A 21,837-nucleotide genomic window follows, 5' to 3' on the forward strand; every position below is an offset into this window, starting at 1 on the left:
CTAGGCCTTTTTGTGCCCTTTGATTCCTGCTCTACATTGAATATTTTTTTCCTTTAACATTTTCTTGTAACTTTCCAAAATTAACAGTGGAGGACATCTTACAGGAAAAACCCACTTGATTTCCAGCAGCATTGGTGTCTGTTTGCATTTATAGCATATTTTTTAGAGATACATAGTTCAGTTTAATTATTTTGAAGGTTAGTTTCGTTCATTTGGTCCTAATTAGATTCTAAGAGAGCATTTCACAAGCTAACAAAAGCCTTAACTTTTAAGGTTAAGGTTGGAGACCTTTTGGAAAGCTTTGTAGAAAAAACTTAATATTGCTTTTCTTTTTAATGTTCCATAATACAGTGCCTTAAATTACCATAGCACTTTATAAGCACTCCTAAAGCATTTCCTAGTCTAGAATATCAGATCCAGGGCAGCAGATTGTATAAAGAAGGGGGTGGTTATATGTGGAGAAGAAGGAAGACTTTCTGGGGAAGCCAGAGAGGCAACTTGATGCATAACAATTGAGAAATGGTTCTGAGGCTGAACAAGGACAGTGCAAGAATCGAGAGAAAAGAAGTGGTGAGGAGAGGCTTGGAGGTAGGCAGGGCTGAGGTTTTATATAGCTTTGCAGGACAGAAGGAAGAGGGTGAACTTAATGTGTAGAGGAGCCCATAGTTGGTTCAAAGAGGAGTGCTTAGAGAGGAAGGTGATTTTTTTAGATACAGCATATATACTTGGTGGCTTTGTAGAAAGGACAGCTCCTCTCAATGCTAAATACCACATCTTTTTTTTTTCTTCCCTTAGGTTAGAAAATGGCATATTGATTATTTTAATTTTCTCTTATTTTTACAAAAAAGGTGTTGGGGATGACAGTCCAAGATCTTTATTTATTAAACTTATCTCCAAGTGTAGACTGTCAGTAGCCCCAAATGGTGATAACAGTCCAGCCTGAACTCTGATGCTCTTGTGTCTTACATAAGGATCAACCTTCACTTCATGTTTCCACTGTAACTCTGAAATGTGCTTAGTGGGCCTTAACTCAGACCTTAATAAGATGCTTCAGGTGTCTATCATATAAAGTGCAATTGTTTCCATAATCACCTGGAAAGAGCTTGTTACAGTTTGCTAAGTGCCTAATTACAGGTGTTTGTAAATGTGTACTGTTTATATTACAGTTTTCAAGAGGCCCCTCTAAGGTGTTACAGAAAGTGCTGTAAATGCATGATTAGGAGCTCAGTCTACTTTTTCCTGTTTTCACAATTGCTGTGAAACAGCTGAACACTTGCAGCTCCGTCCAGTTTAAAAACAGGATGTTGGCTTTGTCAAAACCTATTTTGCCATCCTACTGAGGTGTTTTAAAGAAACAGTGTTAAGTGCTACTCAGAGATTGCAGCTCAGATGGAGTCAAAGGTAGTAAGTAATGCTTCTAACAGTAATGATTAAATCATATCTGGTCGGGCTTGGGATAAGTTACTCTTTAAATATGTTAGATATCACTCCTCTCCTGCCACACTTGCTGCTTAGTCCATATATCTTTGTGAGCAAAGACTGCCAGTTATGACCGACCATGGATTAGTTGGTGAGGCTGAAGCTTGTCTGCTCATGGTGTGTCTGGTAGACTTAGTTAAAGTAACACAAAGGCTGGCAGGCCAAATGCAGTTCCTGTATACGGATGTGACTTTAACTCAGTCAATGACATTTACGTTTTTGCTACTATCCCTCCATCTCACCATTGCTAGCGCATTGATATGTATGGCTTATCTGTAAAACACTTCACATCAAGGTGTAAATCTAGTGGCCCCACCTTTGGGACTAATTGGGCATCTGATGGGAAAAATGGAATAAGTCAGAAGTGACTCTTTTGAATCCCATACAGCAGGGGTGTCAAAGATATGGCTGCAGGCTGGACCTGGCCTGTGGAGCCCTACAGTCCAGCCTGTGGGACTCAAACTGACCCTGTGCACTGCATGTGGCACACACCAAAACAGGCCCCATGCCCTAGTCTGGTACCTTTCATGTGGGACTGGACCTAGTGCCTTGGGTGCTGTGTGTGGCACAAGAGGCTGGCCTGGGGTGCGTACAGCACATGGTGCGTTGGGCCATGACAGAGTGCATGCTGCATGTGGCACCTGTGCTGGTTCTATGCATAAACCCTGCATGCAGGCCTGATCCAGGGCATGAGTTGTCCATGCTGGCCCAGCCCTGCGCACTGGCTATGGTGTGTCGGGCTGGTCTGTGAATCTGATCTGGTCCACACGCTGGCCCCGCACTCCTCATCCAGCCAGATGAGTTTGACACCTGCCCTACAGGGTATCAATTCAAGAAAGAAAATTCTCAGAAATTAAATATGTACACATAGCCAAATGTTAAGTATGCCCTCTGGTAGAGCGCACTCACTGGGGATTCTTGTGATCTCTATTCAAGGAATTCATTTCTCTTCATCTAGCAGTGGCTTTCTGTAGAGCTGGCATAACACATACACAAAATGACAAGGGGTTCACACAAAAAGGAAGGCTATTTCTTTTTTTTCTTTAATAGAAATCAGATATGCAAATTCCACGTCATTATAGTAGAAGACCTAAGTTTGTAGTGGAGTTGCCAAAGGGAAACCATTGCTACACTGCAAAAACCCTTGCACTCTGCTGGACAGACTGGAACAAGATTGTTAGCAGGTGTAAATTGGTACAGCACCATTTTTTTCAGCATGCTGGGATCTGTTTTAGTACGCCTTGTCAATAGGGTCTTTATCCATTTCTTACCTAAAAATCCCCAGAACTGGGCTGCATCTTGGAGACTCCTCTTTCTCCTCTTCCTCTTTAGTGACTGTCCTATACATAAGGTCTGTGACTCTGTTGCTGGCAGAAGGCCACGGTTTAAGCATTGTATGGGCAAATAGTGACAGCCTGTACCACTGTGTTTGATGCTACATGGCTGTATCCCAGATTTACAGTTACCATGAATGCATGTGCAAATTGGGTAGTTGCTCAAACAGATGGTAACTTGTGTTTTTTGCCTGTACAGTTCCTGTCATTTGCAACCACAGAAATCATATTATAAAATTAATAGCATAAATCTGCAAGTGTGGTTTTGAGACTTGGGGTCCACATAATTAGCTATGTGATACTAATGGGAATTACAGGTTTAAATTTTTCCTGCCTTGCTTTGAAAATGTAGGAATGCCTCTCCTCTTCAAGTTATTAGTTTGAGGAGAACAAGTTTTTGCTGCTGGCAGTACTGCAGGGCTCTGGAAAGATAAAGCTCCATCTGCCAGTCTTGTGTATCCTTCTCAAATTTTCTTGCTAAATTTGGATTCCATAATTGTTATTGCTGGTGGCACTTTCCCAAATGGAAAGAAAACAGCCTGATTTTCAGACATCAGGTTGAGCCTGCAAATGCTGAGATTTAGAAAATTTCTGTCTTGACTTGTAAACTGTGGAAATCCAATCAGGATATAAATTGGCAAAAGAAAAGCTTCTTAAGTCAGTTGAAATGCTGTTGCTGGTAATTTTATTATTTAATTATATGTTCATATTGTAGTAAATACCCAGAAGTCTCAATTAGTATCAGTACCCCATTGTTCTAGGTGTATAGCAAACACAAAAGGGGGCATAATTTCATGTTGCAAAGAAATAGCCATCTAAGGTGGCAAATGACATGCAGATGAAATCAAATGTATAGGGTTATATCTATGTTTGCTTATATATAAAGTACAGTAAATACTGGGTATCTCCAAGTACCAAAGTGTTATTTAGCAGCTGGCTACTTACAAAGGTGACACAGTCATTTTTCTTATTGTTACTTGGGCTTTTAAACAACAACAAAACACATTTCCTCGCCTTCTTCCTTCCTGTTACAGTGCCTGAGCAATGGGAGAACTAGAAGTGCTGAGGTCATGAACAGATTAAGAACATCAGACCTACAAAATATAGATTCATTTGTGACCAGAGGGTACCTCTACACGAGATGTTTACTGCAGAGCTGACTAATTACCTTTGTATTAAATGTCTCAGTACCTATATGTGTGCCCCTATTAGGTCGCACGAAACTAATAAACTCTGCGGCAGGGTAGTAGTACTTGTGCACTGCTGCCATGTTTTTTTTCACGTGCAGCAGTGCATGTGTAAACACTAAGCCCCTGGCTGAAGCATCCTCTCGCCCCAGCCAGTCCCTCCACAGTACATTGGGCGTCTATACACGTGCTCTGAGGTGGGGGTCAGAGGCGATTTAATTAGAGCAGCTCTCAAGAGCCGCTTTAATTGAAGTGCTTGCAGCGTCTCACGTATTTATCATCCTGCACTTCAAAATGCCCCCTGCTTGATGGCCCTTGCTGCCATTTTGAAGCACAGCAATGCTGAATACATGTGATGGTGAGGTGGCTAGAGCAGTGGTTCTCAACCTTTGGTACCTTACATACCCGACGCGGCAAAAGTGAAACTGGAAGTCCCACCGTGGCACTTCTGATTTTGCTGCAGTGAGCCAAGTCCCACTTTTTCCACCACAGCCCGGGGCAAAGCAGCCTGCACAGGGCCTCCCTCCTTATCCCCCAGCACACTGATGCTGGGGAGTGAAAGCCCTGGTGCTCCGGACACGGTGGGAGGGGCGGCAGCCAGAACTTCCGGCCTGAGCAGGCAAAGACCAAAACACAGCACCCGCGTACCTGCTGCCCGTGTCTCGTACCCCCAGGGGTATGTGTACCACAGGTTGAGAAACACTGGGCTAGAGCGTGCTAATTGGCATGTTCCACCAGACTCAATTAATCGTGTCTGCTCTGTCACATGCTAATTAGCTCTCATTGGTGCAGGCGTCAGGCATGCGTGTAGGTACCTGTTGAGCTTGGTTGGAGCAACCCCAGGCTGACAGGCTGACCTCCCCTGCCAGCCAGGGTTGTTCCAACCCAGCTCAATGTGCTGCAGTCTGGGTGCACATGTAACCAGAAAACCCAGGAGCTTCCTGGGAGCAATAAACTCCGGAGCTTATTGCTGTGCATTAATGGCACATGTAGACGCACCCAGAGTGTATCAAATTTAGTGAGAATTTTGAGCCTCAGCCTTTCCTTAAATAGTACCTTAAAAATCAAGCTGGTTTGGAACCTTCACAGTGCTTGCCCTCCTTGATTGCTATTTACCCTCTCTCTTTATGCCACCAAGGGACTTATCTTCTCTTGTCATTGAATGTCTTTGGGTCTGGGCTTGATCCCATTGCAGTTACTGATGTTCATGAGAAGAGACTTGGGAATCTAAAAATGTAAGCTAAGCAAAGATTCTATCTCTTTTCAAAAGCCATTCATTCATCTTTACTGTTTATGAAATTTACCTCACTGAGATAAAGCTACAGAGTTTTTAACTCACTGGCATAAAGCATCTGACCTGGAATCTGTACTACTTTGTATGTATCATATTACATAGCCTGGGACACAACTGAATAGGTGTAGGCATTAATGCCTTTCAGAGGTATGAGTTATCTTCTACCAGGTGAATGGGTGATCTTAAGGCAAGGTACCCCAATTCTCAGTGGTTCAGTTCCTCCATCTGTAAAATGGAGATTGGGTTTGAAGCTTAATCCCTTAACATTCCTAACAAGTGAGATACCACTGAGGTGCAAATTATTTATCATGATTGTATATATTTTATAGATTGATTTAGTCCTGCTGCTGCTTATTATGATGTACGTTATTATGGCCGTGCTGCTATAATAGTTATTCTGGTGGTGCTGTGAAAGCTCCATCTTTTATTTCCTGCTTTCATGTGCTTGCTGCCTCCTTTCCCTCTTGTCCTACTGTCCCTGCTGCCATTTTGTGATTTTTTTTTTGGTTTTACCCATGATGGCCTTTGAATTACTACCTTGAACTTTTCCTTCCTCCTCAGCTGTCCCTTGTCCTTGCATTCCATTCAGACTGTCGTCTCCTTCCTTAATCATAGAAAGTGAACTAACAAATCTTTTCTTGCAGCCTGCTGCAAAACCATTCCATGAATTTAAGGCCTTGTTCTTCCTCTGTTGCTAAATTGGAGGGGGCCTGTTATGGAAAAGCTTGAGAACTACTACAGTAGTACTGCTATTATATTGTAGCGTCTAGAAGCTCCAGCCATAGTGAATCAACGTACTTTACATGCTTTAGTATTTAGTACGAGTGGGATTAAGGTCTGTAATTCAGAGCATGCCACCATTGGCTGCTGTTAAACGAACAGAAGTGTATCATCCTGTCTTTAAAGTGGTGAGGTGCTGCTGCCTAAATATTGACTTCAGTCTATAGGAATCAGGCTTTCTATCCCTGTTAAGCTGAATTCCAGGAAAACTCTTCATTTACAAGTACATTGAACAACAGCAATCTGCTTTGCTTTCTAAGGATGAAGTGCAGCCCCCCTCTTCCCCTCCAAGCCATGGTGGTTTAGGAGGGGATAGAATCCAGTCCCATCTCAATCTACAAGAAGTCCATGGAACTCATTGCCACCATTTGCATGGAGGTATTGTCCCACTAAATGTATGTGGTCCCTTTCCCACCTTCTTCCAGTATCCCCATCTGCTGGTGCCAAGCCCCAATCTGAAGTGCTGCATGTGTAGATCTTTCTTTTGTGCGGCTTCTGTCTTTCCTCAGCTTCTCCTCCCCACATTTGTGGTGTGAAGTTATCCCTCTTCCCTCAACATAGTCCTATTACTGTTGGTGCAGGAGATCTCCTGTGCAACCTCCCATCCTACCTCTTCAACTTTACTCTGTTTCACTACAGATCTCAGCTGTGAGGTGTTCCAGTGCCTCCAAAGCCCTTTCTTCTTCTCAAATGTTGAGTCTCTCTCTATGGAGCGCTTTGGTTGTAATGTTTACATGAAATGTGTTTTTATAAAATAAATCTGGATTATGAATTGAATGGCACTATGTCCACCTTCAGTCCACTTAGAACACAGACTCCAAGACTATTCAGACCACAGCTCCCAAGTCACAGGTGACCCCTCACAGAAAATACTTATTTTTTCCTGATTGCGCTGGCTTTGCCTTGAATAAGGCAATACAACTATCTATGTATGGTAGTTGTTTTTCTTTTGAATTGGAGTGTGTTTGCCACAAGTCACCTACGGTGCATATGTAGTTGTCTGCTATTTGGTGAAAACTGACTGGTCCTGTGTCTCCTGAGGTGGTCTGGACTAAGTTTATCTTCCTTGTATGTTGCCCAGTCCTCATCACTTCTTTTCCTTGGCACTTTCTTCCCCACTGCACGGAGTTCAAACTGCTGTATCATATATTGGTAACAAAATCAGAAAGCTGTACTTTACCATGCTGTGCACTAAATCCTTCACTAAGAAGGCTATTTATCTCACTTTTTCTCTCCAACTCCCTCTCTTCTGTCTTGTACCTGTCCTTTACTATCTTATTGCTGATATTAGCATGTCATATCCTTTGGGCAGGGATTGTTTTATCTATATTATGAGGACACTTACGATTTTTGGAGTGCAGCAAGGAGTACTGCAATGAACAGACTGCTGTATTGTCACCTACACAGTGTGAAGCTCATATTGATGGTTACTTAGATTAATCTTGCATTATTTAGGCAAAATTATAGTCATTTTAGTGTAAAAACGGAACCAGTTCTCAGGATGAGATGGGGACAAAGGTTGCTGCTTAGATACACTCTCATTCCACTTCCTAAAAGGTCTCAATGAAAATGTAAGCAAACTATCCATAAAAAACAGTCTAATTTCCCTTTGGCCTTTAAAACCATTTTCAACTTTTCTTAGTATGCATTATTTTCATGTTGTAATGTGTGTGGGGGAACCAAGTCCAAGTTAAAAACTTCTCGTGGCAAACCAGCAAATAGGCAGAAGGTTAGATCTAAGGTTAAAAAAATGGTTAAATCTGAAGGACTAATTACAGTGCATATATATTTTTCCTGATTATAATCTCACATTTATAATACACCAATTATTCAGTTTGGTTTTTTGAATGTGGCCCAGAACACTTCTGCTCTCAACAGGGAGGTGCAACATATTAGATCTTCTAGGATTGTAGCTCTTGGCCGCCAGATTTAATATAAATAGCAGCAATCCAGCATGTTTTCTCTCTATGGAAACAGTGGATGCTTTGGTGTCAGGCAACCATACATTCAGCTGTTCTCTTGAGAGCTCTGCAGGGTATTTGATTTTTTTTGTTCCATTCTTAATAAATGTATCAGAAAACAAAAAAAGCAACCATCCCAAACAGCCATTCTGGTTTTTTTCTTCATTTTTTTTTCTTCTGCTATAATTTGCACAAGGAGTTTCCTTCTAGGCATATACTGCTCAGTTCTTTTAATGTATTTTTAAAAAATCCTTTTCCATCAGTAAATAAAGTGGGTTGTGACTTGTGTTTTGAGTTTAATAGCACTTCAGCATTTATATCCCAAGTTCCAATTACGGTTTTAAAATGGAGCAATTTGCTCTGTCTTTGAAAGATAGATGGAGCTTCTAGTCAATAAAGTTCCTGTCCAGTGATGAGCCTTTTGTGGGCAAACCCCCATTAGTCAGTCAGATATCTCACTGGTACTGCAGTCAGACTATGGAGAATTTGCTGAAAATCTGGACCTAGAACACCTTTTGTGCAAACAAAGGTGCATTATAGTGAGAGAGATCTTGGGCAGTAGCACAATGAGAAAAGGCCAGGCTTGCAGAAGAATTGGACGGTGCTGCAGCACGCTAATTCTCAGGATTTGTATTTCAAGTCTTGTCATTTTTGGTCTTTTTGAGAAGTTCCACATATGGAATTTTGTTTTGATATGGAAAAAATCTTACCACTAATTTAAAAGGATAGGTACATTTCTAGTCTTCGTAGTTGCAGAGAAAACCTTGAAAACATAAATGTCTTCAAAAACTAGAAGGCAAATAAACAGAACCTAAACATTTACCCTTTGGGGTTTTTTAACCTCTGTTTTGGGCATCTGACTCATGTATTTTGAACTTTTGCAGTCGCAACATTACAGTTGCTTACAAATTCCTCAGATTGGTCTAGATTCTATATGTGAGTTGCAAAGAACAATGCACGAGGTGATATGGATAATTTGAAATCAAAATATTTCCACTCATTCTCAAACTCAGCTTTTGATCAATGCAGTTTTCATCAAAACAGAATTTAACTCGCCAGTATTTTGTTCTGAGCAGTCTTCTGCCTTAAATTTACAGAAGCAACTAAACTAATATATGCATTTTTCCAGGTGAAAGAAGTAGAAGAAACTATAGAAGAGATGCTAATAAGGCTGGATGAATTCTGTGGCATGACTGATATGGTATGTGCTTAGTTTATAACTCTTATTCACCCTTGTTGCCACTGTTATCTGCTCTCTCCAGTAGGTTTCTCTGGAGGCCATATTGTTAGTGATTTAGAAACCATACAGCTCAAGCAGGGCAGCAGCCAGCAGTGGGGAGTGGAAAAACACATGCGCACACACACGCACACACACACACACACACACACATACACAAGTATTTCCAGAGGCAGCCATCTTGATAACTCTTCCCTCCCCTGAGATAGTTTTATTCCACAGAGCAGTGATGGCTGAGCCACAAGGTGGCACTACCGTGCACTAATATTTAAGGCCCAGGGATGGAGTTTGTGAAAGTAAAATATACTGCTCCATGCAGTTTGCCGTAGAAGCATCTACAAGATTTCCTACCGTGCATCTGGCTGCTGCTGTTTGTGCTGTGAAAGTGGCATGCTCAAATTTCTTGATAATGTTGGTTCCTTGTCCTAGTTCTTATCATCATTTTCCGTCCCATTTTTCTAGAAACACTGAAATAATCTCTAACAACACAGTGGCCATAGGTTTGAGCACTGGGTACTTCAGGAGAATTGTTTTTCTTAATAACTTCTCCTTTATGTAGGAGGAGCTTAGCAGGATGTTAAGCTCCTGTGTCGCAACAACTGGATCAGTTAGGTAGCAGTGCCAGACTGGCTGACATGGGGAGGAGTGATACCATTCATTACTGTGGTTCTGTTGTTTGCATTTGATAGCACGTAGATGCATTCTCAGGGATTAAAGCCATATGGTGCTAGGTGCTGTACAAGCACACAACAAAACCTGATGCATCTCCTAAGAGCTTGCAGTCCATGTATATGATGAAAGATAACAACAGATGGGGGGCATAAGACAATGAAATGATATGATAGGCTCAGTACCAGCAATCCCAACCACTGTCATTGCCTAATCTTTTGTTATGAACAAACAAGAATGTTGGACCAAAACAAAACCGTAATGTTGCTTTGCTGTTTTGTGCCTTTTGTTTGGTGCATTGTATTTGGATGGGGTTTTCACACACACACTTTAATTTTTTTCAGAAAATTCTTTCAAAGATAGAAATGGTCAAATCAGTCAGGGAAGCCCATGCTGCAGTGTTCATCTTCCTTACCCAACTAGTGGACAGGACATTCATTCATTGAATATTTAGTAGTATGGACCATATGCAGAATGAGGGATTCTCTCTCTTCCTATTTGTTAATGTGCAGAATGCCTCTTCTCTTCTTCTCCTCCATATGTAATGGCCTCTGGCTGCTTAACCACTCCATCCAGGAAGGGCACAGACCATCTGCAGATGCTTCCGCAGCCTGATGAAGGGTGTTTGTGCTCAAAAGCTCGCTAAGAAGAATTTTTCCAATGATTTAAGTTGGCCTAATAAAAGATATCAGATTTACCCAAAGAACCTTGTCTTCTCTTCCCCCTCACTCACATTCCTGCTCTCTACCAACGTTCACTGTTACATACTACACTGTGACAGCTATAGCAATTTCTTACATAAGGTTGCAAAGTTCAAAAAGTATTGAATGTGCCTTTAAGAGTCTTGTAATAAAATTTAGCATTTGGAAACCAAGAGAACTACCATTACCAGTTTACCAGCCAACAAATCCTCTGTGGACCACATCTTAAAAGGAGCTCCTTTTGTAGGCTGTTTTGGGAATTATGCAACATAAATGGAGAGGGGCATGAAAAAGGCATTTTCATTCAAAGATGTTCTGTGATTTAAAAAAAAAAAAGCTACAGGTAACAGGAGGGATTTAGAGAGTCAGAACTACTTAGGCAGTTGCTATGCTGAGGTTCCCTACTTTATTTATGCAGTGACTTTTCTCCATGTGAAAGATTTCTGACTAACAGGCTCACAAAATGCAGTCTTAAGCTCTCTGCAGAACAGATGCCAACAGCAGCCCTGTGAACAAGCTTGCATTACTCTGACCACATCTCACCGCTGTCCTGGAGAGAATGATATTGCTGAGTACAAAAGGGTATTTCTGTCTCCAGGCCATTCAGTCCTTTGTCTCCACACTGAGGTGACCTGCTCTAGTGGTAGATTTCTTGAAGGGAGGGTGACTGTTTCAAAGCTTCTTCACTGAGACTTATCAGAAGCTCCTTGCAAACTGGGTACAGAGCCAGGAGAGAACCATAGCCAATCGCTAGTCCTTTCTCTCCAGTTCTGAGCACAGCTTTGTTAGGGGCAGTTGTTACTCGTAGAGGGGAAGCATTGCTGCTTCCAGAGGAAGTGACTTAGGGTAGTAAGGACCAAAAGCTTGGATCTTAGAAGTTTGACAAGGCTTTTAATGACTTACAAAGGACAAATGATTGCCTTGCAAGTATGGTTCAGGATTAATGGTCATCAAGTACTTCTATTTCCATACTGCTTTTGACAAAAATAGCTGTAAAGTAGTATATGAAACTCCAAGCTCTGAGTCTATTTTTTATGCATCTTGGCACATATTTGTCAGCTTTACATGCTTTAACCAGGCATGTTTGGTTTTTGCAAAATGTAGCCTATTCTGATCTTGGTGAGAAGGCACTTAGACTTCAGCGCCCAAAAGCACATTAAGATCTTTTATGTATAACAAGGATTAGTTAAGGACTTAGCCATTCATTGGTCAACACAAGTGGCTAAACTTGGTGGATCTATCATGCATGATGGTGATTTTTTTCTCTGTTTTCCATTAAGCTTACCAAAGAAATAATCCATGTTTCTTATGGATTTGTTTTCTGGTGGGGGTGTTTCATTAAGAGACTGTGTTGACTGGCTCCTTTACCAGCCAGTCCAGGGGTATACCTTACCCTCTTGGCTGTGACCAGTAGAGGATCACAGTCTGCTCAGGTGGATCCAGCAAGCTTTCAAGCCATCTTTGAGACTTCCATTCCACCAACCCATTCTACAACAAATACTAACCTAGTTTTTGTGCTTCACTTCTGCTGTACCCATGAAAACATTTTTCCACAACTTGTGAGCTATGAATAATTAGCTTGTATACAGATTATTGACCTTATTTGGGAACATTAAAGTGCTGTGCTCTTTTGTGCCTTGCTATGCAATACCTGCATTAGCAGGTTCCTTGCAGCAGCACATCAAGTAGTGACTCTGAATCCAATAAATATCATGCAATGCTTGGATTAATTCCAGCATCTGTGCTTAATAATTTGCTCTTTTGTTTATGCTAACAAGAGACAAGAGGGACTTGTTTGTTACTCTCAGGCGTTCTGTTCAAGCATCTACATGAGGGGGGATCTGACTTTTCTCCTTTGAGCATGCAGCTTTTCTTCGTTAATGAATGTTCTTGATACATGCAGTCTTTGATATCAAACTAGGAAGAGGTCTGGATGTCCAGTGATGAATCAGTGCTTCCAATTTATGATCATAGCATCTGTGTTTTGGCAGGTGTTCTTCACAGAAACAACTCTTCTGTCTGGAGAGTATGTAACATTGGTGGATGCTTAAGCACCCTACTTGCACTTCTAACCTGTATTTAGAGGAAGTATTTCCAAGTGACAGGGATATTTGGTGTCTATCTCTGCTAGCATTTATGCCAGCTGGGGAGCTTTTTTTTTTGGTGATACCTTTGAGCATTCCCGAGGACAGGTACTCAGATCCAGTAAGTACATTTTGTGTAAGTTGCTGCTCAGCCATTCAGATGTGGTTAATAAACTGTATTCATTACAAAGCTGAGATTTGAACCAATGATGTCAGTGAAATGTCAGTATCCTGCATGCAGTCTTCTCATTTTGCTGTCCCCATTTTCATTGTCGGGCATGCTGGGGGTCTTGGAGGCTCCTCCTCTTGAAACAAAGCTCCTCCACAGCTTAGTCAAATTGAACGTTCAGAAAAGAACCTCGTACAGCTTGCTGCTACGCGGTTTCCAGTACTTGAGCTGGCTTGTTCAGAACTAGTGTGGGTATCTCTGCAGAACTCTGCATAGTGCTGTTAGTACATACCCTTTTTCTGGGAAGCCTATTTTTGTATGCTCTGTTTAACTCTTCGCACACAGCCATGTCCATTTAACATACTCTATTCTTAACATGCACATACTCCAAGATTTGGAGATCAGGCTTAGGTTTGGAGGAGATTTTAGTACTGCCTTAGCTTATGCACAACTAAGAGCAGTTTTGTCTCTCAGTGGGTGCAGCTGTTGAGTTCATTATACTCGCTGTAGATCCTAAGTTTCCTTTTGGGTTCTTTGACAAGGCTATTTCCCTGACATGCCATCAGTATTACTCACTGTCTTCCATGTGAGGATGTTGCCTCTTCACTTTTAGTCAGTAACTGGAAAGAATCCCTCTCAGGAGCTTTTTATGGAGGAAGAGTCACATTTTATTTAAACTTCATATACATTTCTGTGTTCACCACACTCCTACAGATGCAGTGCCATGGGCAATTATGTTATCTTATCAGTTATTAGTTCAGTATTACATTATGATCTGCAACGCACACTTACCTTAGATGTTGATCAAATAGGATATAAGACACACCCTTTTAATATCAAGAAATGCCTGGCAGTTTTAATTGTGTGTGTCCAGCTGACATACAAATTGTGCATATTGGGTACTTTCCAAAGTTTTCGGCCTCTCTGTTTCTCATTGAAAGACACTGCTAAAGTTGGATACATTTTATTTGCTCATTTTACTTGCCTTCATTTCTTAATCATCACAAGTTTGATTTTGAACAAAGCATATTTTAATAAGCATATTGGACACACAGCTATGAATTCAGAATATGTGCACAGTATGCATGTGTGGTGAACATGATGTTGCTTATAAATTGGTAAGGTGACCTGCAGTTGGTTGGTTTTGCCTCATTGTCTGCAATTACATGATCACTATGAATGCAGATCAGGTGTGCAATTTTGGGTGTGTAACTCTGAGATTTTGAGCCTATAGTTGGAGGTAGGGTTAAGTTCTGTCTAGAGTACTGTTGGGCAGGTTGGTCATATGTGTGTTCTTAACTTTAAAAGCCTAGATAATTGGGGACCTTGTTATAGCCCCATAAGAAATGGGAGCTTATGTCTTTTAATGTCAGACAAATAAATTAGTCTCTGGAACAACCAGATTTTGGATACAATCTCTCACTTGGATTTGTTATTGCAATCATGTATTGATTCTGTTGTTAACACAACAATTTAATGTATTAAATATTAATTTTAAATAAATATTAATATAGCAAAATCTGTGTCTCGCTTTAACTCTAGCATGGGCTCTGGGTTTAAGAATCTGTTCTTATCATGGCTCTTACTTAACTAATGCTGCTCAAACGTCACTGCAGGCCTTTGGTTCTAAAGCTTTAACCTTAATGCAGAAGATTCTTCCATGCCAAGATACCTTGGTACATGCCAGCATACGATTTTGCTTTATCTACACATCTGCCTTTCTTGCAACCTTTATGCCATGTCTAGCCTTGTGCTTTAAGTCTCCATTTGTACTCTGTTTTCACATGCTCTCTTTCTTCATGGTAGACTTTTTCCATCAACTTGCAAGTTCACACTTTTCTATCTTTTCAGTCAACATAGCACAGCCTGGGAATACAGTTTTTTTTTTTTCCTATGGAGCAACTGCACTGGTACTATCGTCTAGCATTCAGTTACATCTTCAAGAAGGTAAAGTAAAATAAATTGTGGAAAGAGGTAATTCATTTGGTTTGCTTATGTGGAGTTTCCAGACCAGTCATGCTTTCTCTGGCTGGTGAGAGGTTACTACACCAAGAGAGACACTTCCCTTCTTTGTCATGTGCTGACTCCTCTTGAACTCTTCTGTTGCTGTGGTTCTGCAGACTGCTGCAGAATGACTCTTCTTGATTCACATTTGCATATCATTTCCTTTTATCACAGACTGCTTGCTGTAAAATCTTCTCTCCTGCATCTTGTAATGGTGCTTTGCTTTTGCCCTCAAAGCAAGACCATTTAGATTTGTTCCATGGCTAGTTTGACCTTGTTGTGGTATACTTAGTCTGAATAACTTCTTCCTTGTTTTGGCTATATCTACAAACTGTGTTTGTATTTACTGTAGTTATCTAGAAGTTAAGATTAGTCTTTCCCCAGCCTCTTTTTAGATCATCACCGGCAAAAACTTAGTATGTCCCCTTATCTTAGGCATATTCAGGGTCAATTTTCAATCCTACTTAAGCTAAATATTTATTTCCCCTGCCCCAAATTTGTCATTAGTCCTTTCTTTGTGCATACTGTGTACTGGAGTGTTCTGCCAGCTGCTGACCAGAAAGAACACTAATAAAATAACCCCCAGACTCATTCATTTTATTTTTTCATTGTATATTTTGTATTTAACAAAGATTATTTTTTTTGAATCTAGGAAATAAGCCAATTCATTTTGAGGGAATCCTACTCCAAAACCAGGGGCTGGTTTTTGGTCAGATAAAATGTGCACAACACGTTTCTATCCTAAATGTGCGTACACATACAGTTATGTAACTGTGCACACACCTTGTGCAGACCCGGTGCTAAGATCACTTTATGCAGAAATGATCTTATCCATGCAAACAGAAGTCTTGGTACTAATAGAAAAATGGAAGTTGCCTGTAAAATGGAGAACTTGCTTACACACAAAAGTTGTACCACTTTATCCCAATATAATTTTACAACTCCTAGGATAGATGGAGTTAAATCATTACAAAAGTGCTCCATTTCCACATCATCCCAGTTGAAATGTCCCAAGGCCACTCCACTCAGTTTCAAGAGAAAATGTTCTCTGGCTTCAACCTCCTCCAGGGCAAAACCTGTGCTGGAAAAGGCCTCAGAGGCATGAATATCTGAGCTCTAAGGTAAGAAGGTTATTTTAACAGTGGGCAGAACTACCACAGCCCACAGCTGGACTAAGCCCTCCTGTGTACTCTACCCCCATTAGGCCCAATAACATTTTTTACATTAAACAGGCACATCTGCTTGTTCTGTTCTTTGGTTCATGGGTGCTACTGCAGTTGATTTATCAAATCAAATTGTCTAGCTGAGTGGGATTTTTAATTTAATTTTATCTTGAAATCAAGGCTCAAGAATCTCTTGATCTGCCATATTTTCTTAAAACAGGCCTCTCTTCCACTACACTCAAATTAAGCCAGTTTGGAGAGGGTCTGGTCGCTGCTTTTCCACAGGGCTCTGTTATTTTCCTTTTGAATGAGTGGCTTTCTAGCAGTGTCGAACTGTTTTTGTAGAACCGTTGCTCCCTCCGCTCCTTAGTTCCTTTGCTGCTTCTGTTCTGCTGCTTTTCCCAACATTAACAATTTAGGAGGGGAAAAGACAGCAGAAGCAGAGCAGCACTAATTACAGCTTCTTCCCGGTTACATTCTTTCTGGAAGGACTCCCAATCTTTCTCATGACAAAACCCATGTTAGCACTGAGAATGGGGTTGGTCTGCAGTGATACCTTTAAATGAAACTTCCATCATGCATTTAATAATATGCTGCCACCTGTATAGTTCTCCACGCTGTAATGGCCCAGTTCTACAATGTTTGCTCAGGCAAAGCTGCCCCTGATGACAATGGAGGACTGCTCTTGAGTAAGGTCAGAGGATCAGGTCTTTAATTAGCATAATAGGACAAGTAATTTGCTGCAGTGCAAAATACTGGTGATTTATTTTCTAATATACTGTATATTGGTTGGAAGCCATCACACGCTACCCTTAGAAAGTAAAGAGAAGAGGAATAGTTTCTCCCCTTGAAAAGTGTTTCCCAACTCCTGCTTGATCCACATTTTTATTTTATGTTTCCATTGCACTCATGGTCCCAAAGTGGGAGGACAGGAACAGTGCCTGTCTCATTCCCATCAAACTAATCACTGGCTGTTTATACAGAAACAGAGTAATAATCAGCTGCTGCTAAAAATGATGCTTAGTGGAGTTCCAAATGAGGATTAGACAGGGAGATCAAGAGTAGCTCCAAATAACAAAAACATAACTGGGGAAAAAACACCATCCTGCTTCAAGAAGTTGCAGAAGTTGAAGCTAAAATTGACAGGAGTTAGGAAGGAACTCATCCCCTGAGCAGGTATGGGATAATTGTGCATGATGGAGATTATTGGCCTTTCAAAGGACCTGATGCTGGCCATAGCTATGGACAAGATACTGGACTAGATGCACCACGGGTCTAATCCAAGATGACAGTCTCTCTGACTGTGCTCAAGTTTCTTGTCTGCACTAAAAATCAAATTGCGTTAGTGAAGTGTAAACATTTTTGCCCTTGTTATCAGACTTGGTAACTGCTAAGAATGATATATTTTTTCACAATCCAGGGCAGCTGATTGCTATAGGCTAGTTGGCTAAACTTAAACCCTTATCAAAAGCTGATAGAAATTATTGTATCTGATAAGAACCAAAAGTGAGGAGGATGGAAGGGAAACAGTTTTTATTTTTTAGTTATCATGACCTGTTTTTTCTTAAAGTGTTGCACAAGAGACAGAAGAAATAATCTTGAGATCTGGAAGAATTTGTGAATTGTGGCAATTGCAATATAGTGCCTAGATCCAGGGAGGGGAGTGAGAGCTTAGAGTCAGGATCTCTGGGATTCCCTGAATAATAGGGCTATGTGAAGCTTCGGTCCCTGATTGGATTCAGCAGAGATTCGGCCTGATTCAGTGGCCGAATCTCTGAATCCAGGTTGCAATGTTGGGGCAGGTAGAGCATCCCACAGGAGTGCAGGGGGCTCCCCAGCATGCTCAACAACAGACCCAGAAGTACTTCCGGTCCACTTCTGGGTTTGCCATCACGCATGTGGCCCCCCCCGCCCCCCCAATGGTCCTGTGGGATGCTCCATCCACCCCACCATCACAGCGTTCACGAGCCATGCCTGCTACCTTGAGGTATGTAGAAAGAACATTTAAAGCTGTGTCTGTGGCCAAATTGCTGATTCTCTGAATCAGCATCGAATCTTCAGATTCAGATTCGGCTGAATCGAATCGGGACAGTGATCCGAATCAATTAATCGAATCACTGTCCCTGATTCGGGCCAAATCTGAATCCGAATCAAATACAGCCTGTTTCGCACACCCCTGCTGAATAACTTAAGAAAGTTGCTCAATGTACCTGCCTTGATTTTTCCTATTTGTATCACAAAAGCTATTTCACAAAGCTGCATTGAGATTTGCTTCATTGCTGCTTGTGTTTTGAAGTGCTCAGGTAGGAGATATATTTATCCCAATTAAGCTTTCTGATGAGTGATGAGAAATATTTTGTTTTTTGTGCAGATTAGAAGTGATACATCCCAGATCCTGGATGTGTCCATTCCACTCGTTAAAGCCAAAGTGAGGGAAATGAACAACATCTACACCAAAATTGATAAGCTGGAGGTTTGTTGGTTATGTTATTAATTTGAATTCTTGGGGTGGTTTTTTTTGTTTGTTTTTTTAAAGGATACTTTTGAGGTTTCACTCGTGGAATTGTGGAGCACTTGCCTGTTCACAACAGTTTGTTTCCTTAGCTTGTTTTTAAGCCCATGGGACAACTGCCTAATGTTCAGCACACATCTAAATGTTCACAGGATTGCAGCCTAAGCAAGTATATTTCTTATGGACTCCTCCTTTCCTAATAATAGTAAGTTAACAGCATTCATAATGATCAGGGATCTGTGACTTGTAGGGACATTATCCCACAGTGTTTACTGTTTGGCCTCCTTTTATTTATCTGTTTATTTTAAGAGGGTTATGTCTTCTGTCCACTGTTGGGCATATCCATTTCAGCCTGGTGATAACAGTCTTATGTAAGAATGTAAAAGATATCTCTGCATTGCCCTCTTATATATCTCTTCTAGTGCCTGCTTGATCCTGAATGAGGGAAGCCAGTATGACTCACTTAGATGGTGCCCTCACCATATTTAGTAAGCAGTGTATTAAAATTCGTGTGTCAGCTAAGGGCAAGGTTGCCTCTAGGATGAATGTAATTAAAACATGACAAGATAAATCATATAATGTTTAATATCACTTTTAACTGATTCAGAGAAGTGGAAGAAGCTAAGTGTTTGTGGCATCAATTCCAGATGGGCAGTTCTCAAGCTTCAAGTCCAGCTGTGTGCAAAGTAGCAAATAACTTCCTCCAGCTGAGGTTTAGCTCCAGGGAAGGACCATGGCAACTGATTTATTTGCATTGAAAGGGATATATTCCAAAGTAACCTTCCTGTAGTGTACAATTCTGTGCTTTGCCCTTTTATAATGTCTTTCATCCAGGCAACTCTGTATTTTACACTTTAGATGGAGATCTGTGAAGTAGGTTGTTATTTTAATTTCTCAGATGGATTGACTGGGACACAGAGCTTAAGGCTAAAATTATCAAAATTAAGTCTAAAATTATGGCTTAGGCACCTGGCTTGACTAATTTTCAGCAGTGTGTTGGGTTCCCTGCACTTTTGAAAACCAGAGAAGGGTCTACCATTGACTTAAAATGGTATTTTAAAAAAAGGAGAGTGATGCATCAATATCTCACTAATTTTTCTAGGAGGTTGGTATCTGACTCTTTTGCACTTTTGAAAATTCCACCTTACATCTATTTCAGTTTCTATCTTTGAAAATCTTGGTGAGGATAAATTACTTAAAATTATAAGGAAGTTATTGGGAGTGCCCTTGTCTTCTACTAAATGAGGGTATTCTTATAGATTCATAGATGTTAGGGCTGGAAGGGACCTTGAAGATCATCAAGCCCAGCCCCTCACCCCAGGGGCAGGAAGTCAGCTAGGGTCAAAGGACCCCAGCAAGATAAGCATCCAAACATTTCTTTATATTTTCCTGTCTCATTTTCAGTTTTAACTGAATTTTTATGTTGATTTTGTTTTTTAAATAGCATAGTGTCTGGAGAGGCAAGGCTTTTTGTGAGTGATATATGACCCTGAACAGGGTGCCATATACCCAAAAAGTTTGTCTGAAACTCTCCCAACCATGGAACTGGTCCAATAAAAGATATCATCCACAAAAATTCTTGCTTCCTGCATATTTCTTGGACCATCATGGCTTAGTGTTACTGTTTTTTGCTAGCTTGTAGCCAGCTTGAGGCCCACAATATTTATTTCTTAATTAATAAGAATTAAGAAATTTTCTAAAATATTTTTCAGGCTTAGTAGAGTATTTAATACTGGTACTCTGAAGATGACTAGCAAATTTACACCTAAAAGACACCTGTGCTGTCCTGATTTTACTTGGTTCTATAGGAAATAGAAAATGGATTATGTTTTCATTTTGGCATATGAGGATTACACATTATCACCAATATTTAAGATTCTTCAGACGGAATTTACCCTCTGTGACAGAGCTGGCTAATAACTTTGCTCTCAGGTGTTTGTATGGCTATTATGGTGGGCAGAATGTGGTCCTGCAGCTGGAATTAAAATAACAATTCCGTTGGTGATACAAAAGCAGGAGACAGAATCTATCTTTCTCCTATAGCTGTGCAGGCTCAGCAGGGCTACCAGAGCAAAAAATAGCAGAACTCAATTTGTGTCACTAAAGTGAGCAGAACCAACTCTAAATACACTCAGGGTATTGGCCTGTGGAATAAGAAAATGCCATTTATACAAACTTTCTTTATAGAATAGAGCTATTTCTCAGAGCCCTGATTCAACAGAGCACTGAAGCATGTGCTTAACTCTAAGTACAGGACAAGTCCCACTCACTTTAAGTGTCCTTGGTAGTCCAAGTGAAGCTAAGCGTTTTAAGCATAAAAGTAGCCTTCAGTTAGAAAATAAGAAATGAACCATTTGAGTTGGTTCAAACTTTTTTTTATAAACTTGTTGCAAAGACAAGGTAATTTGGTATGTGAGAGAGACTCCTTTCTCTGGCATCAAGGAAACAGGTTTCCTTTTAATAATGCTGCAGTTTTGCTGGGAGGCTTTTTTTTTTTGGCATACCAAAGCAGGTTAATGCCTCACATTGATTAAAATTGATTAAATACCAGTCTGCTCCCTAACATTACCCACTATAATGGCACTAATCTGAGAGCACAAAATTGAATTGGCAATTTGAGCAGTAGTTAATGTTTTAATTACAATTTAAGTTTAAAGCTTATCATCCATGGAAACTTCCAAAAAAAGAAAATTAACTTGGACTATCAAGAGCAGAGAAGCGAAAGGGAAGACAGTTGTCTAGTAGTTAAAGGAGAAAAAGAGAGACATCTGGATTTTAATCATGGTTTCACCACTGATGCACCTTCTGACCCCAGGTGTTTATCCTGCCTGTGCTTCCCTGCCTCTAAAATGGGTTAATGCTTGCCCCAAGGGAGTTTATGAAACGTAATTGTTTAACAACACATTTTATAGAAGAACCAAATACATTTCAAGACTAGGAAACTTGCTCAATTTTTGTATCTCTTCCTGTACTAACTTCTACCAAAACTAGGAGAGCTGTGTATTTTAGGTTATTCTCTCATAGTGCATGCTAAACAACCCCCTTGATCAGAGTTGTACCCTTGGACTCTCTGTAGATGATTGAGTGTAGCTCCCTTCTTAAATGCGTCTCCGGTTGTGTTACTAGATAAAGCTGTTGCTGCTCTTTTCCTAGAAGAGTAACATTCATGGCCACAGTCACTGTTGGGGACCCCATTTGCACTGGGTTTTAGACAAACCTAAAGAGCTTTTAACTTTAAACTGTTCCATTAATTTTGCCTTCTG

General features: G+C 40.7%; 1 protein-coding gene across 4 annotated transcripts in view; it reads left to right on the top strand.

Annotated features, from left to right (window-relative positions):
• BCAS4 (breast carcinoma amplified sequence 4) overlaps positions 1 to 21,837 on the top strand; it is an 88,816-nt gene that overhangs the window by 4,224 nt on the left and 62,755 nt on the right. For all 4 annotated transcript variants that reach the window (XM_006018163.3, XM_025197359.1, XM_025197360.1 and 1 more), the window contains exons 2-3: positions 9,165 to 9,236; positions 18,434 to 18,535. In XM_006018163.3, coding sequence (XP_006018225.1) covers positions 9,165 to 9,236; positions 18,434 to 18,535 — 174 coding nt within the window. The remainder of the gene's footprint in view (positions 1 to 9,164; positions 9,237 to 18,433; positions 18,536 to 21,837) is intronic.

The sequence above is a fragment of the Alligator sinensis genome, unplaced genomic scaffold (assembly GCF_000455745.1).
Source record: "Alligator sinensis unplaced genomic scaffold, ASM45574v1 scaffold115_1, whole genome shotgun sequence".
Classification (NCBI taxonomy): domain Eukaryota; kingdom Metazoa; phylum Chordata; order Crocodylia; family Alligatoridae; genus Alligator; species Alligator sinensis.